Source organism: Rhinolophus ferrumequinum, chromosome 6 (assembly GCF_004115265.2).
Source record: "Rhinolophus ferrumequinum isolate MPI-CBG mRhiFer1 chromosome 6, mRhiFer1_v1.p, whole genome shotgun sequence".
In the NCBI taxonomy this organism is placed as follows: domain Eukaryota; kingdom Metazoa; phylum Chordata; class Mammalia; order Chiroptera; family Rhinolophidae; genus Rhinolophus; species Rhinolophus ferrumequinum.
This window is the reverse complement of record NC_046289.1, coordinates 41,571,207-41,585,375: the sequence shown is the minus strand read 5'-3', so window position 1 is coordinate 41,585,375 and position 14,169 is coordinate 41,571,207. Positions and strand designations below refer to the sequence as shown.

General features: G+C 36.3%; 1 protein-coding gene across 12 annotated transcripts in view; it reads right to left on the bottom strand.

The window, feature by feature from the left end:
* Window positions 1-1,730: 1,730 nt before the first annotated feature.
* The window catches only part of NIN (ninein), a 93,179-nt gene continuing 80,740 nt past the window's right edge, over window positions 1,731-14,169 (bottom strand). For 5 of the 12 annotated variants that reach the window (XM_033108100.1, XM_033108102.1, XM_033108099.1 and 2 more), the window contains 4 exons: window positions 13,466-13,567; window positions 9,239-9,439; window positions 4,805-4,918; window positions 1,731-2,702 (listed from right to left, as the gene is read on the bottom strand). In XM_033108100.1, coding sequence (XP_032963991.1) covers window positions 2,493-2,702; window positions 4,805-4,918; window positions 9,239-9,439; window positions 13,466-13,567 — 627 coding nt within the window. In that variant the 3' untranslated portion in view covers window positions 1,731-2,492. Of the gene's footprint in view, window positions 2,703-4,690; window positions 4,919-6,140; window positions 6,745-9,238; window positions 9,440-10,666; window positions 10,728-13,465; window positions 13,568-14,169 lie in introns of those variants that run through there. The other 7 variants (XM_033108104.1, XM_033108111.1, XM_033108108.1 and 4 more) reach the window with 5 other exon arrangements.

Below are 14,169 nucleotides of genomic sequence, written 5' to 3'. Positions count from 1 at the left end.
TAAAGAGATTCTAAATGTAGTCTAAAACTTTCCATAAAGTCATATTCACATTCATTGTACATTTTATATACACATAAATACAGATTTATAAGAAATAAACAAATTAACCTATACGTTTTATAATGTAAAAAAACAAACAAACAAAAAATACAATACATGTGATCACCGGCTAAGCTAGCTAGTTGAGAAATATGCTTGGTGTTCAGTTCTGATGGCAAGAACCTTGAGTAACTTGAAGCATATCACGTAAGTATACCACAGATACTTAGCTTAGCCTAGGCCTATCCACAGTTTTAAGTGAAAAGGATTCTCTGTTAAATCCAATGCCATAGAAGTAGTTCCATTTACTAGTAACGTTTGCACTGGAAAAGAAAGATGAGGGAAGGCATGATAGCAGATATCAAATGCTTTGAAGTGTAATTATAGGGAAGGATTAAATAATTTTTTTTCCAGGGGGAAATCAGGACTTTCTGATAAGAGCTGTCCAAAAATGGAAAGGTTTTGCTTCATGAATGTGAACTCCCAGTCCCACAAACAACCATGCTTTGTCAGGGCTCTGGTAGTGAGGACGCCTGTCTTGGCAAGAGGGACTAATAGTAGGTGGGTAGGCCCTGAGGAAGTCTCAAGTTCCTTGGCGCAAATTATTTTGTTGAGATTGAGTTTCTGACATTATATGACTTCTTAGGCAGTTTGCTTCATCTTTTGTTCCTGCACATAAAGTAGTGTTTGATTTTGCTCTTATACCTCTCGTAAATTGATGGGTTTGGGCCTTCCTGGGATACATCAAAGTGAATGTTTAAAATCTAATTGCTCTCCCACAAAAACAAATAGGTGGCTGTCATGAGCTTTGTAATTATCCTACACCTAATAAGTCTTCCATCAACTGCTGGCTGATGTAGGCTACAACCTAAGATTTTACTTGGGGGATAATAAGTTACCCAATCTAAAATGCTAAGTGTTCTATAAAGTTAGGGCATGGAGACTGACTAAGAAATCCTATTTGGTATTCCTTTACCTCAGCTGGCACACCAATGCTTATCACAGTGAGAAACTCTTATTATCAGATCTGAGGTGTAAAGGAACAGGGAGCGTGAAAATTGACCTACTTAAACAGACAAACAAGAAAATAATAATAACTCTTCCATAAGTTAGAAGAGGTTTTTAACTTTATAACCAAGGCCTTTTTTCAGAAGATTACATTTACTAAAAGTGTAGAAATGAAAATCCTACTATGGCTCTAAATATAAGACAAATAAATAAGGTCACGTGGTTTATACATTTCAAATTCTGAAAGAGGCCCTACAGTAATTCAGGAAGACAGTTTAAAGTATTGTTCCCTGAGTTCTTGAGGCAACCCCAAATGGAAGTTCATGAACTCCAAGACTTAAAGAGAAAGAAACCCACAGGGTGTGCTTATCTCTTCTAAGAGTAGCTGTTTACTCCAAAGTGGTTTGTCCAGTGCTTTCCCTATAGTTCGAATGCTTTAATAATGAGGCTTTATCCATTTTTTAGAAGACAAGCTCCCAAGGGAATCTTATAAGGAAGAAAAAAACGGGCTCTTTAAAGAAAGTAAAGTTTTAACATTACCGTGTTTCCCAGAAAATAAAACCTACCTAGACCATCAGCTCTAATGCGTCTTTTGGAGCAAGAATTAATGTAAGACCAGGTCTTATTTTAATATAATATAGCACCAGGTCTCATATAATATAATATGATATAATATAATATAATATAACATAATGTAATAATACTGGGCTTTATATTAATTTTTGCTCCAAAAGACGCATTAGAGCTGATGGTCCGGTTAGGTCTTATTTTGGGGAAATAGGGTAGTTAACAGTGCAGTTGAGTAAATCAGTTTTGTATCTATAACACCTCAAGAGTGCTAATACTGTCACAGGTATTAGAAGGTAGAGTTCTATAGACTCTGGCTTTTCTGACCTCAGTAGTTATTGAGCCCAGTTTCTGTTACCAAATAGAAAGACTGCCAAATAGTTCAAAGAACCAAACTATTAGAAACGGAATGCCTTTCCCATATTTAAATGTGAGGAAGGCATACATTTGGTTTAAAATAAAGATCAAAACAACAAAATTAGATCTCAAACTTAAAATATCTTGAATTTACAGATTGATTAGTATATAGTAATGATTTTTAAAAATTCATTCAAAATTGAGGTTTTAAGCTTCTTGAATTGTTTTCAAAATCTACCTTCTTGGTGGCTATTAGAATATTTTAAAATTCAAAACTTGGGAGTAATCGAAACAGTGAAATGTGAATGTTTGTTTGCAACTCCCATTAGAGTCTATTTAGGAAAACTCATTACAATGAGCGGAGACTCCAATTCTATTGCTGGCAGTTTTAGGTTACGCTTAACTTTATGCCATTAAAAGTTTTTTAAATAAATAAATACAAAAAAAGGTTGAGAGAGCCTACTGAAATGTTCCATCCATTTCAGTAAAGTGCACAAATATGACTGTATCCTTTGGCTTTGCTATGATCTCAAGGGAGGTGTGGAAATCAGTGGTGCTGGTGTCAAATTCCTGACTATATTGCTGAGGCTGGCAATCTTCTCTTCTAGGAGGTAATTTTTCTTCTCTGCTGTTTTTTGTCGCTGTTCAGTCATTTCCAGAGCTTTCAGCAACTGGGCATTTTCAACATACAGATCCTTCACCATGGCATCTGCTTTAGTGTTCTTGCAGAGCTAGAAACAGAACCAGAAACATCTTGACTCCATTTCTGTAATTCTTTTCAGTTAAAATCTGACATAAGGACAGTTGTTTGTAAAAGCGAATGGCTTCTATCAATTATATTCTTTTATTTTACAATACAGCTTTAACATCAGACTGGCATCAGAGATACAAGTGGAGCAAATCCACTTATTCCAAGCTGTTTCTCTGCATAATACGTTGGTAGAAGTCACTGCTAAAAAGAACAAATAGGTATTTGAGGGTTCAAAGATGAAAATTATTTTTCCCCACCTAAATAAATTAGGTATTATTCTTCTATTCATTCTCTAAAAATATCAAAATACTTTTATAACTTAAATTTCTGAGACATAGGGTGTGAACTGTGTTTAACTCTGTTCGTAACAGATGCTTGAGCTTCCCATTCATAACTACAACCAATTATTTTGAAGTTTGGCTCGTGTATTATAACAAAGAGATAAGATTTGGGCAGTGACTTTTCCTTAACTCCTCTTTTGCATAGAGCCTTGTCTTAGAAGATATATTCTAATCTTTATGGGGAGGCTATATAGTCTATGCTAAGGTGGGAAAACTTGTCAGCAGCCTTGGGATAATTTTATTATTGCTCCTGTTAATATCTTCTACTCCCCCCTTATCTCGTTATACCTCTAACTCCTCATTTTATACCCAATTTCAAGCAGGGCACCTCAAAGGATAAAGACTTAAAGAGATAAACAACTAAAGAGTGGCTAAATAATTTATTAGCATTTCATAGGACAACGATAAGACTATAACACTGACGGCCAGAACAGAGATGACAGGCAAGTGTAACATACTAACCTACTCTCTACTGAACTTTCCCTCTCCCTTTCTTTGATGGCTCTTTATCACCTACAGAATGAAATTCAAACTCCTTGGCTTGGTGTGTAAGGCCCTCTACTGCCAGCTCCTCCCTCCTCTCTATCTCTCTTGTTTCTTCTGCTTCTCCCAGGACAGTGTTATTCCAAACCACTAAATCCAAAGTGTTTGTAGATGTCCACACCCCATATGTTGTCCTAACTCCATGATGTTCCCATTGCCCAGAATGCACTTTCCACATTTCTTCACCTGTTAAACTCTTACGCAACCCTCAATACTAGGTTTAAAAGGCCTTCAGGAAACTTTCTTTCAACTACCTGGGTTGGATCAAGTATTTCTTCTCTATGTTCCCCTCTACTGAAAATAAAGTAGACCCCATTTCCTTTATTTTTGAAACTACTACCTGGCCAAATGCCTGATACTTAGTTGGTAAACTACACTCCATATGGGCAGAGATTTTGTTCACTGCTGTATCTCTAACAGTACCTAGCACATAGTAACTATGTATTAAATAATGAATAATGAAGGATTGAACAAATACTACCTCTGTATTAAGACCTTCTTGCGATTATTCTTAAATTTTATGCATCTAGAAATCCAAGGTGGACAATTTCCTCCCTCCCATACCCACCAAATAGTCTCAATCTCAGTTTCCAGAGAAGCTAATAAAACTGCCCTAGAAAGTAATCCTTTTTGCATGTCTCTTCCGTGGATGCACATATAATTTCTAAGAGATGATACCTGCTACCAGCAGGTGAAAAAGTTCAAGCTGCTTAGTGGTCTTGGAATTCAGGGTCTGGATTCTAGTTCAAAGCATAGCCGTTTGAGTCTGGTTATAGCCATAAGGTACTTTTTGAGGTTGTCATAGGTGTTACAAACAGGAAAGCAAAAGTTCTATTTATTATCTTCCAATTTTTTTACCAATATGAAATCTGCTTTACTAGCGATATTTTCCTGTCTTGAGCCCCTCCAAAAAAAACGCACAAAAAAAACAAAACTATGAGTCACTATTAACAAATATACATTTTAAAAATTGTGGACAAAAAATATGCCTTTAAAAAGCTTTGGAAGAAATAATGTAGAATACAGAATTCATATTTTTGAAGTGGTATGAGGGAGAGTGAATCCTAACTTCTCCTATGCATTCATAGTAGAATTTGTCTTGGTTAGACAACAAAAGTTAATGGCAATAAAAGAATGTGGAATTGGAGTTAAAAGTGGAATGTAAGGTAGGTGGGTAGAGATGACCTGGGAGGCTCACTTGTTCTTTGAGCTGATTCACTTTCTCCTGGAGAAGCCTTTTCACCAGTTTTAATTTCTGTTCAACTTCTATCATTCGTTCCTCCATGGCAGTTACCAGTTGTTCCTGGTTTCCCTGAAGGGAAGAAAAAAAAGCATTATCAATTGAAAATCATGCCACACTGAAAACACTAGTAGTTTATTTTCCCTATAAGATGCCTACAGAAAGGACAGCAAATGTTTGCCTCTGTAACTGGAATGGTGGATTTCTGATGAAATGGGAGTTCTGCATGGGTTGTACATGTTAGAAAAGTAACCCTATCAGAGAAAAAATCAAAGAAAAAAGAATCTTACCTGTGTTACCACCTTCCCCTGAGATAAAGCAAAATTCTTAAAACCCATAATTTAATACCTGTGTGCACTTCTAGTAAAATCTAGGTATCCAAACTAAATTAAAAGATGGTTATCAACCTTCCAACTATGATTTGGGTCTTTGCCATACTGTGGGACTCTCAACAATGAAACAAAAACTGAGTTTATTCAGGATCACCTAAAATTCCCAATCAGCTTGCAATATGTGCATCTGATTTTCCTTTGAAGTGGCATGTTACTGTAAAGGTGTTAGTGTTTCTTTCTTTATGATAACCAGCCTCTTCCTGCCAATTATTCTATTTATCTCCCAGTTTGACTTGTCAATGTGAAGCAAAAATCTGGATTGGAGGATAGCTTTATCATGAGAACAGATTTAAAATTACGAATATTCTCCCCACAAACAATTCCTAGATAAAACAATAGGGCAGAAAGAGGCCTCACTTCTCTTCCTCTCCTCACACAACTGTGACAGATTAAAGAACATGTGGGTTTGGGAGAGTAGAGGGGCCTAGAGAGAGATTTCGAGTGCAACTCACTGCCCCTCCCACAATCCATCAAAAAGTCCATGTAAGGAATTTCACATTTGAAATGGTTCTTTAAATGTTTAAGCAAAACTAAGGTGTTAATGGCTGATGGCATATCATGCCTTTTACAATATTCTCAAAAAGGCATCCTTTACAAAGCACGCAGAATGACCAAAAATGAGTTGAAAGCCAGTATTTTTTCATTATTAAATAATAGCATTTATTCAAACATAAAGGCAACAACAATGTGACTAATTTGAAGACAAAAACTGAAGAAGGCAAAAGTCTAATGCAGAAAGTAAATTTCAAGAAATCAGGCCCTAGACATCTTGCATTTAAAAATCCTATATTTTAAGATATAATGGATTTATAATGGCTTTTTAAAGTTCAAACATAAATGGAAAATGCCTGATTTCCACTTGCCTTAAAAAGGAAAAAAAAAAAAGGCAAAACAAAAAACCCCACAATAACAGATAATTAATTCAAAGAACATGGAGTGTAGTAAAAGAGTGGGGAAAGAGGAAAAACAGAGGCAGTCATATATTTAAAATTTATTTTATTGTTTCATCAAAATTTTCCTTTTTCCTGTCAAAAATGTATTGTACATATACAAAACAGTATAAATAACCGTGATTTTTCTTCAAATTCCATATATAAAAGTAGTACCTTTTATTAAAAATAATTACAACATATGGAATTAGAAAATATATAGAATACATCCTTTCAAGAATCTCAATCCACACTCTTTAAATGGTATAAATAAAATTATTTGTAACAAGCTGAAATTTGTGAATTTGATTCACAAAACCTGTCATTTCTACATAAATAAATAGGAGACATAATACTGCAAAGGCATCAGCATCACCATCATAATTCAAAAGAGCACTTGATTCCAAAATATTTTTCAGCTTATGTCTCTGTTTGTGTGGTGCGTGGGGGTGTGTGGGGGTGTGCGTTTGAGTATCTGCCATGGTAAGACATGTCATCCATAGCAGCACAGTTTTCACAGGTGCCCAATCCTTCTGCAGGAATCTGCATGCACTGCTCGCTGCTCCGGTAGCAAGGCCTAGAGAAAGAAGGCAAGTGGTACACTTCACCCTGATGTCCAGATTATATTTTTGGGGGGAGTCTCAGTTCACACATTGATAATGCAAACAATTTTTAGGCACACACATTGACACCACATATGCAAGCAAAGCAACACAAAGGCAGAAGAAATCACATCACTCCACACACAGAGACAACGTGCAGATTCTAATAAGCTTAAAATGAGTGTCAGCTCAGCTATCAGAAACAGGAGAACCCATAGTGTCATTCTAGTGAGAGCAATAAGCAGTCAGTCCAGCCTGACATCTGACTGGAGGGTGTTTTTTTTAGTACAGAAATCTTAACATTTTTGGCTACCTAATCCTGAAGTAATTGGAGTACTGGGATTTTTTTTTTTTTTAAATATTGGTGGGTGGATTCATAAGAACATGCTTTGAAAATAGTGTGTATGAGAAAGCAATGAGCAGAATCTTAGCCTAATCATTTGGTTTGAAATGTCCATTAAAAATTGAGGTCAAAGGGGGCGGCTGGTTAGCTCAGTTGGTCAGAGCGCGGTGCTCTTAACAACAAGGTTTGCCAGTTCGATCCTCACTTGGGCCACTGTGAGCTGCACCCTCCACAACTAGATTGAAACAACTACTTGACTTGGAGCTGATGGCTCCTGGGAAAACACACTTAAATAAAAAGTTAAAAAAAAAAATTTGAGGTCAAGGTTTTATAATGCAATTCTGTAATGAAGGGTTGAAACATCTGTCAATACCCCACCTTCACAATTTTAATTCCAGAATTTAATTTTAATATTTGGAAATTGAAGTGGAATGCAGGAAGCTTCTAAAAACAGATATTAAAGCACAAGAGACTTTTTTTTTTAAGGTTGTTGGAAAGAATAGATGACAGAAGTACATCATGATAAAGGGTAGCTATCTCCTAGGAGAGGAAAAGAGAACTGCTCCAGGGTATGATTATAGTGTTAACGTGACTTTGCAAAGCCACTTTGAGGAGATTACAGAACAAGTTGGCAAATTGCTTATCAAATGTCAGTTGACAAGCAAGGCATTAGACAACAGAAGAGCATCCAAACCAGAAAGAATTAATTTAGAATTCTACAAACTAAGGAGTATTTTTTATTTTAGTTCTAATTCTGAATAAACTAAATGGGTAAGACCAAAGAGTTCAGAGACTTCTAGAAAAGGATGATCATTATTTCTTTTGTTTGTTTCATGATTTATTGTGTTTAATACATTCTATGATATACAGAGGGTCCCCAAAAAATGTGTACTCATTTTTAAGAAAGGAAAAAACTATTAAAATTGTAATACTCAATGTATACCGACAACAAAAGATGATACAAGTCACGTTTGACTTCTGCAATTATAAGAGGTGCTCAAAGTGGTTGCCATCAGCGTCCAGACACTTCTGATTATGGCGAACTACTGCTTGAGTAACGTTGACCAAAGTGTCCACTTGTATACATTTTGGGGGCAACCTCGGTATATCATAATACCAATATGTGAATTGCACGAGGTAGGGATCAGAACCATAAGAGAAAGGTGCCCACATTCTTCCAGGAGAAATGAGAAGGAATGAATTTGTTTATTACATGATAAGATGTAAGATCACCAGATCAAAAGTTCAGGATTACACATTACAGCAGTGGGATCTGGGAAGGTTGTATAAGATAAATTCACAATTCTACAGATGAGCTGTACTTAGTTCTCTTGTACTTCCTCAGGAATAAGAAAAGGGACCCACGTGTTTTCTTTCTTATAATTTGATATCTTGACAAGTAGTATGCTAGCCTATGGGAAAATAAGTAATAAGTTCATCCTTATGAAAACAGATGATTATGAATGAAGCACTAAAGAGAAATAACTATTTGAAAACCTAGATAATATAAGATTGTGTCTGGTAGTGAGCTGAGATAATGCTAATTCGAAAAGAAGGGGAGGAAAATCTTTATTTTCTTAAAAATATACCTTTTTTAATGATGTAGTTTGAAAAACTCTAAGTTAAGCAAACTATGTCAACTAAACAGAGTCACTGACTACACATTCTACCTGGTTGGGAAAAGTCCCTACTTGTGAATTCCATGGAACTCAGCAGGCTTCCCCCTCTGGTACAGGAAAACCCAGGATGCTTTGTTAGTAACGCACATCCTAGAGCTGCACTTAAATTCTGTAATATTTTTGGCATCAGACAAGAATGTTAGGTCAAATGTGCACTATGCTCAAGTGATCCTGGTACTTTGTCATCAATTACAAATGTGCAAAGTAGACCCAGAATATACAATGACCTGGCTTAGAAGTTGAGAGCTCAAAAACAGCACTGCGAAGAAACAAAAATAAAACAGGCACTGTCATTCTGTGGATTTGTAATACAGGTAAGGTGTAACTCTCTTGACGGAAGAGTTACATTCTTTATCCCCACCTTCCAACTGGTAGAACTTCAAATAAACAGGTAAAATTAAATTAGGTGATCTGAGCTTACAATGAGAAGAAAAAAGAGCCTCGTACCTGTGGTGTGTTGGTTTCCGAGGTCCTGTTTTCAAGTTCCTCCTGCAGGCGCTGATTTATCCTTTCTGCCTGCAGCAGCTGGTGCTGAAGCTGCAGAAACTGCTCCCTGGGCACCACGGCACAGGCTTGCTGCTGGAGCAGCCGCAGGTCCCAAGCAGGAGGGGATGGGCTAAGCGTCCCCGTGGACCTCACATACTGCATCTGGAGGAAAACGGCAAAGTCCTGGTCAGCGGCAATCACACAGCTGCTCTTGGACGTGTCAACTAGAGTGCAAGCAAGCCTATGACCCACTGATAACTTGAAAACAGGGTGGACCATGAGCCTGAGTAAGAAGTAAATGGGAAGAATCATTTTGCTTAGGAGATAATATCATTACTAAATAAGAAGGTCTTCTTGGATGTTTTAGACTTAACTCACTCTTGAGTGACCATAGGGTATGAGGGACAGGATGTACATGATATGTTTGAATTCTACTTCATTTTCTTCTTACACTAGAACATTTAGTTATCCCTCTTTAAAAAACAACAACCAGGGTTGGAGTAGGCAAAAGGGAGAACGTGGTTGTGCTTTAGGGCTTGCCACTTTACTGACTATTCATAAAGATTCTTAAAAGCACATGTTCAATGACTACATATTTTCCAAGTTAGCAATTTTTTTCAAAGAATTTCACCTTGCATCTAAAATTATTTTAACCTATCTTAGTTTATCAATGTTATACTTTTAAGTAGCACAATTAAGGCAATTCTGGGGTAGAAGGTGCTATCCCAGAATCTCTGGGAATTGAAGTACATGGAATAGAAGTATTTCTTCAAGACAATGAGAAAATGGTATGTGTATCACACGTCAATCATGTTGGGGCGAGGAAAAAGGAGAATGCCCTGCACTTGGCCAGTGAAGCATGCCAGTTCACATCTGTCGACACATTAGCAGACACTGGAAGGCATGCAACAAACATGTCCAAGTACTAAACTCAAGGAGTACCTCCCGGCTTGTGAGAAGGGAAAACGGTCCTCTAAGGCACAACTATAATTAAATGTTGTCATGAAACTTCAGAGCCACTATCCATTTCCTTAAATCTAAATTTCTGAGGTGGGCCATTACCCATTTTGAAATATTTGTTACAGATTCAGAAAACCCATCACTTTATTTTCAGGAATAAAGTGTATGGAGAATTATGATCCCATGATTTTTATAACAGTGGGATGTTTTTCTTCACACGTCTTAAAATACTGAGTTTTAAATACTGAGGAAAATCCTGATATAAATGTGAACAGAGACACATTCCACACTTACAGCAAAATGAAAATGAATACTGGCTCTTACCTTAAGTACTTAGTAACTGTTATAATCAGTAGAAATGATTACGTAAACAAAGGGTTTAATGAGATGTCTCCATGCTATGACATTCATTGAAAGAGAGTATTCTACCTTCACACACTATCTCAGGCAGAGAACTGCACCCTTCTCTGCAACTTCCAACCACAGAGTTCTAGGTACAGGTTAGCCACAGACAAAAGAAAAACAAACAAAAGAAAATTACAGAGGTTATATAAAGAAAAGGATGAGTTATAAAAAGAAAAAGAACAGTACAAACTGGGTATATTATATACCTGAATGTGTGTGCTCTAGTAAGAATTTACAAAAGAGCAACATTTACATGTCTCTGTATATGTTTTACAGATACTAAAATATCTTACAGCTCTAATCCTACCACCTCTTCCTTATGTACAGTAATTTGGTTGGTTTGTGAGCTTGCCACCTTTACCTCCACTCATCCCAGTATAATTATTTACAAGATTCCAGGTCCAGCATGGAATGGATCTGATGTTAAAGACCTTGCCATTTGGAGATGCAGAATTTAAACTATAAAAATTTTGTTGTTCAAGTATCTGAATTGTTGGCTATCATAGGTACACAGGAGACTGAAGAACTGCTGATATAGTCTGTAACCTTTTTTTTTTTAAAGGTTCAAAATGAATTGTTTATAGAACATTGCTTTATATAGTTGAATAAGCCCTGGGGTGGGAGTCAAATTCTTCCATTTCCTTGTCTAGTTATTTGGGATCTTTAGTTACATCGGGGTAGGAGTATGTATTGTATTTGATCGGTGGCTTTTAAACTGGCATATAGGGATGAGGAGAGTCTCCTTCCCCCAAGGGAGTGCATACATAAGATGAGAATCACCTAGAAAGCTTTAGAAATTCCTTGATCCCAAAGATTCTGATGAAGGAACATCTCCCTGCCTGCCTCTTGCCCTTCACCGAAACCCATGAGAATCCTCCTCAGAATGAGAGAAATGTACTTATCCCTCAGGTGAGCTGGGTACAAAAAATGGTGGGAAAACCACTGTGTATCTCTCAAATTGCCTAATCTATAGATATCATAACATAAATAAAAATCCAATTTGTAGACCTGGTGGGAGAGGGGAAAAGGGAGTTATTGCTTAATAGTTAGAATTTCTGTCTGGGGTGATGAAAAAGTTTTAGAAGTAGGTGGCGATGGTTGTAGAACATTGCAAATATAATTAATGCCACTGAACTGTACACTTAAAAATTATTAAAATGGCGAATTTCATGTATATATGTATACGTAATTTTTAAAATGAATATAATATATCAAAACCACTGAATTGTACATTTTCAATAAGTGAATTGTATAGTATGTGAATTATATTTCAATAAAACTGCTAAAGAATTCAATTTGTATACGCCGATACAGAGTTAATAGCTCAGCCTCATTTCCTAAAGAAAGTTTTGTTAGAATAGATAATGTATAAGATGCTCTTTTCAGTGTTCCAATGGAAAACTCATGCTTTTTCTTTATTTAGTTCTAGTGCCAAGAACACTCAATTTCCCTCATCCATTAGCAAATATTTACTACTAGATCAGAGAGAAAAATAATGAGGGAAAATTGCTTATGACGGCTAATAATGTCAAGTAGTCCTGGAAGATAAGTGGGCTTCTAAGGCCAGCAAGAGCAGGTGGGAGAATTGGCCAGTTGGCAGAGTGTTTGGAGAGGATCTAGCCGGGATTAAGTATATACCCTGTTACTTTTCAATTTGGTATTAGACACAGCAGGCCCGGATTCAGATATCTTATTCATTGCAGTATGTAATTATTTCATCAGAAAAGCATATCTGCAGCTAAACACAGCCCACAGCTCAGGGTTTTGAACACATTTATTATATGCTGCCAGAGAAAACAAATGGTTTGGATTTCCTATTTATAGTTTCACTAATCTCCCTATTTATGGATAAATCAGACAACATAAAAGTAACAGAAGCCTCAGTGGTTATTTACATGTCAATGCAATATGTTTGCCCATATTTCCCAGTTAAAATCCAAGCTTCTACTTCAAGTTACCTTTGTGTGTGTCCAGATTCACAAGAAAATATTCAAATCTCTCCATTCCTATAATTCTGGCTTAAAAATATTTGTATACATAGTACTTTTTAAGAACACAAAAAGACATTTTTCTACCCATGCCTCTGTACCTTATATAAATTTTACAGTTCACTAAATGTTGAATTAATTCTTTCCTCTATCCAAAGCAAAGTATCTCAATGAAATTATAACTCATTAAAGAGGATTTGTACACAAGTTGTTTCACAGCCTTTAATTGTTCTTAGTATTCAGAAAGCAATGCAGTAAACAGACACCCAGTGTCCAAGCTGATCCATTTTACAAATCCATTTTTAATTTAACAGATGTACCTCTCACAAGGCAGTGCTGAGTTACTAATATAGTAATGAACAGTGGCAACACTTCAAAGTTAAACTTCTAAATGCTAATGCTCTCAAATTCTCTGCATGGATTTTCTCCTGACCGAAGAAGTTGTTAGAGAGCAATCCATAGCTACAAAACACTGCCACATGGGAGGGAGGTATCAGGAAACTGTCATAACCATAGCAATGAGGAGAGAGCTCTGCGCCAGTTGCAGACAGAGTCCCTGCCACTTGAATTTGCTGCAGTACAGGTCCTTACATTTTAGGATAATCAACATTATTTCTTTCTCTGTGAAGAATTATGAATTCCTGTGACTGTGTAATTAAGCTAAAATGTCTATTAAACTTAGTAAGATAGACCAAAGAATTCAGCTTGGCAGTGTACTTAGATTTTCACTTTTTCCATAATACAAATTCAACGCTGTGCTAGTCTCTCCCAACAAATGGCTCATTCATGGATTAAAATATTCTTCATAGCTAAGGCCATTTGCTTAAAAGCTTACCTCCATTAGCTGCTCATCCAGTTTTACTTGTTTCTTTTTCAGGCCTTCGGTTTCCAAATGAATCGTTTCTAATTCTCGTTCAAGTGAATTCATCTGATTGACCTGTTAAAAAACAAAAAATTCCCTTTAAAGAAACAAACCAAACAAACAAACAAACAAACAAACCCACCTGAATTTGTCTACTTTATTTGGACAAGTTCACACTTGTCAGAAATCTCAGCTCTTGGAAGAAAGTTGAGTTCATTCTTCAAAAGAAAACAAACAATATAATTTGTGCACTGATTGGAATATTACTCAGCCATAAAAAAGAATGAAATCTTGCCACTTGTGACAACATGTACGGACCTAGAAGGCATTATGTTAAGTGAAATAAGTCAGACAGAGAAAGACAAATACCATATGATTTCACCTACATGTGGAATCTAAAAGACAAAATAAACAAACAAGCAAAACAGAAACAGACTCAGATCCAGAGAACATTTTGGTGGTTGCCAGATGGGAGGGGTGAAATGGGTGAAAAAGGGGGAGGGATTAAGAAGTACAATTTGCCAGTTATAAAAACAGTCACGGGGATGTAAAGTATAGCATAGGGAATACAGTCAAAATATTTAATAACTATGTATGGTATCAGATGGGTACTACAATTATTGGGGTGATCACTTCATAAATTATATAAATGTCTAATCACTGTGTTGTACACCTGG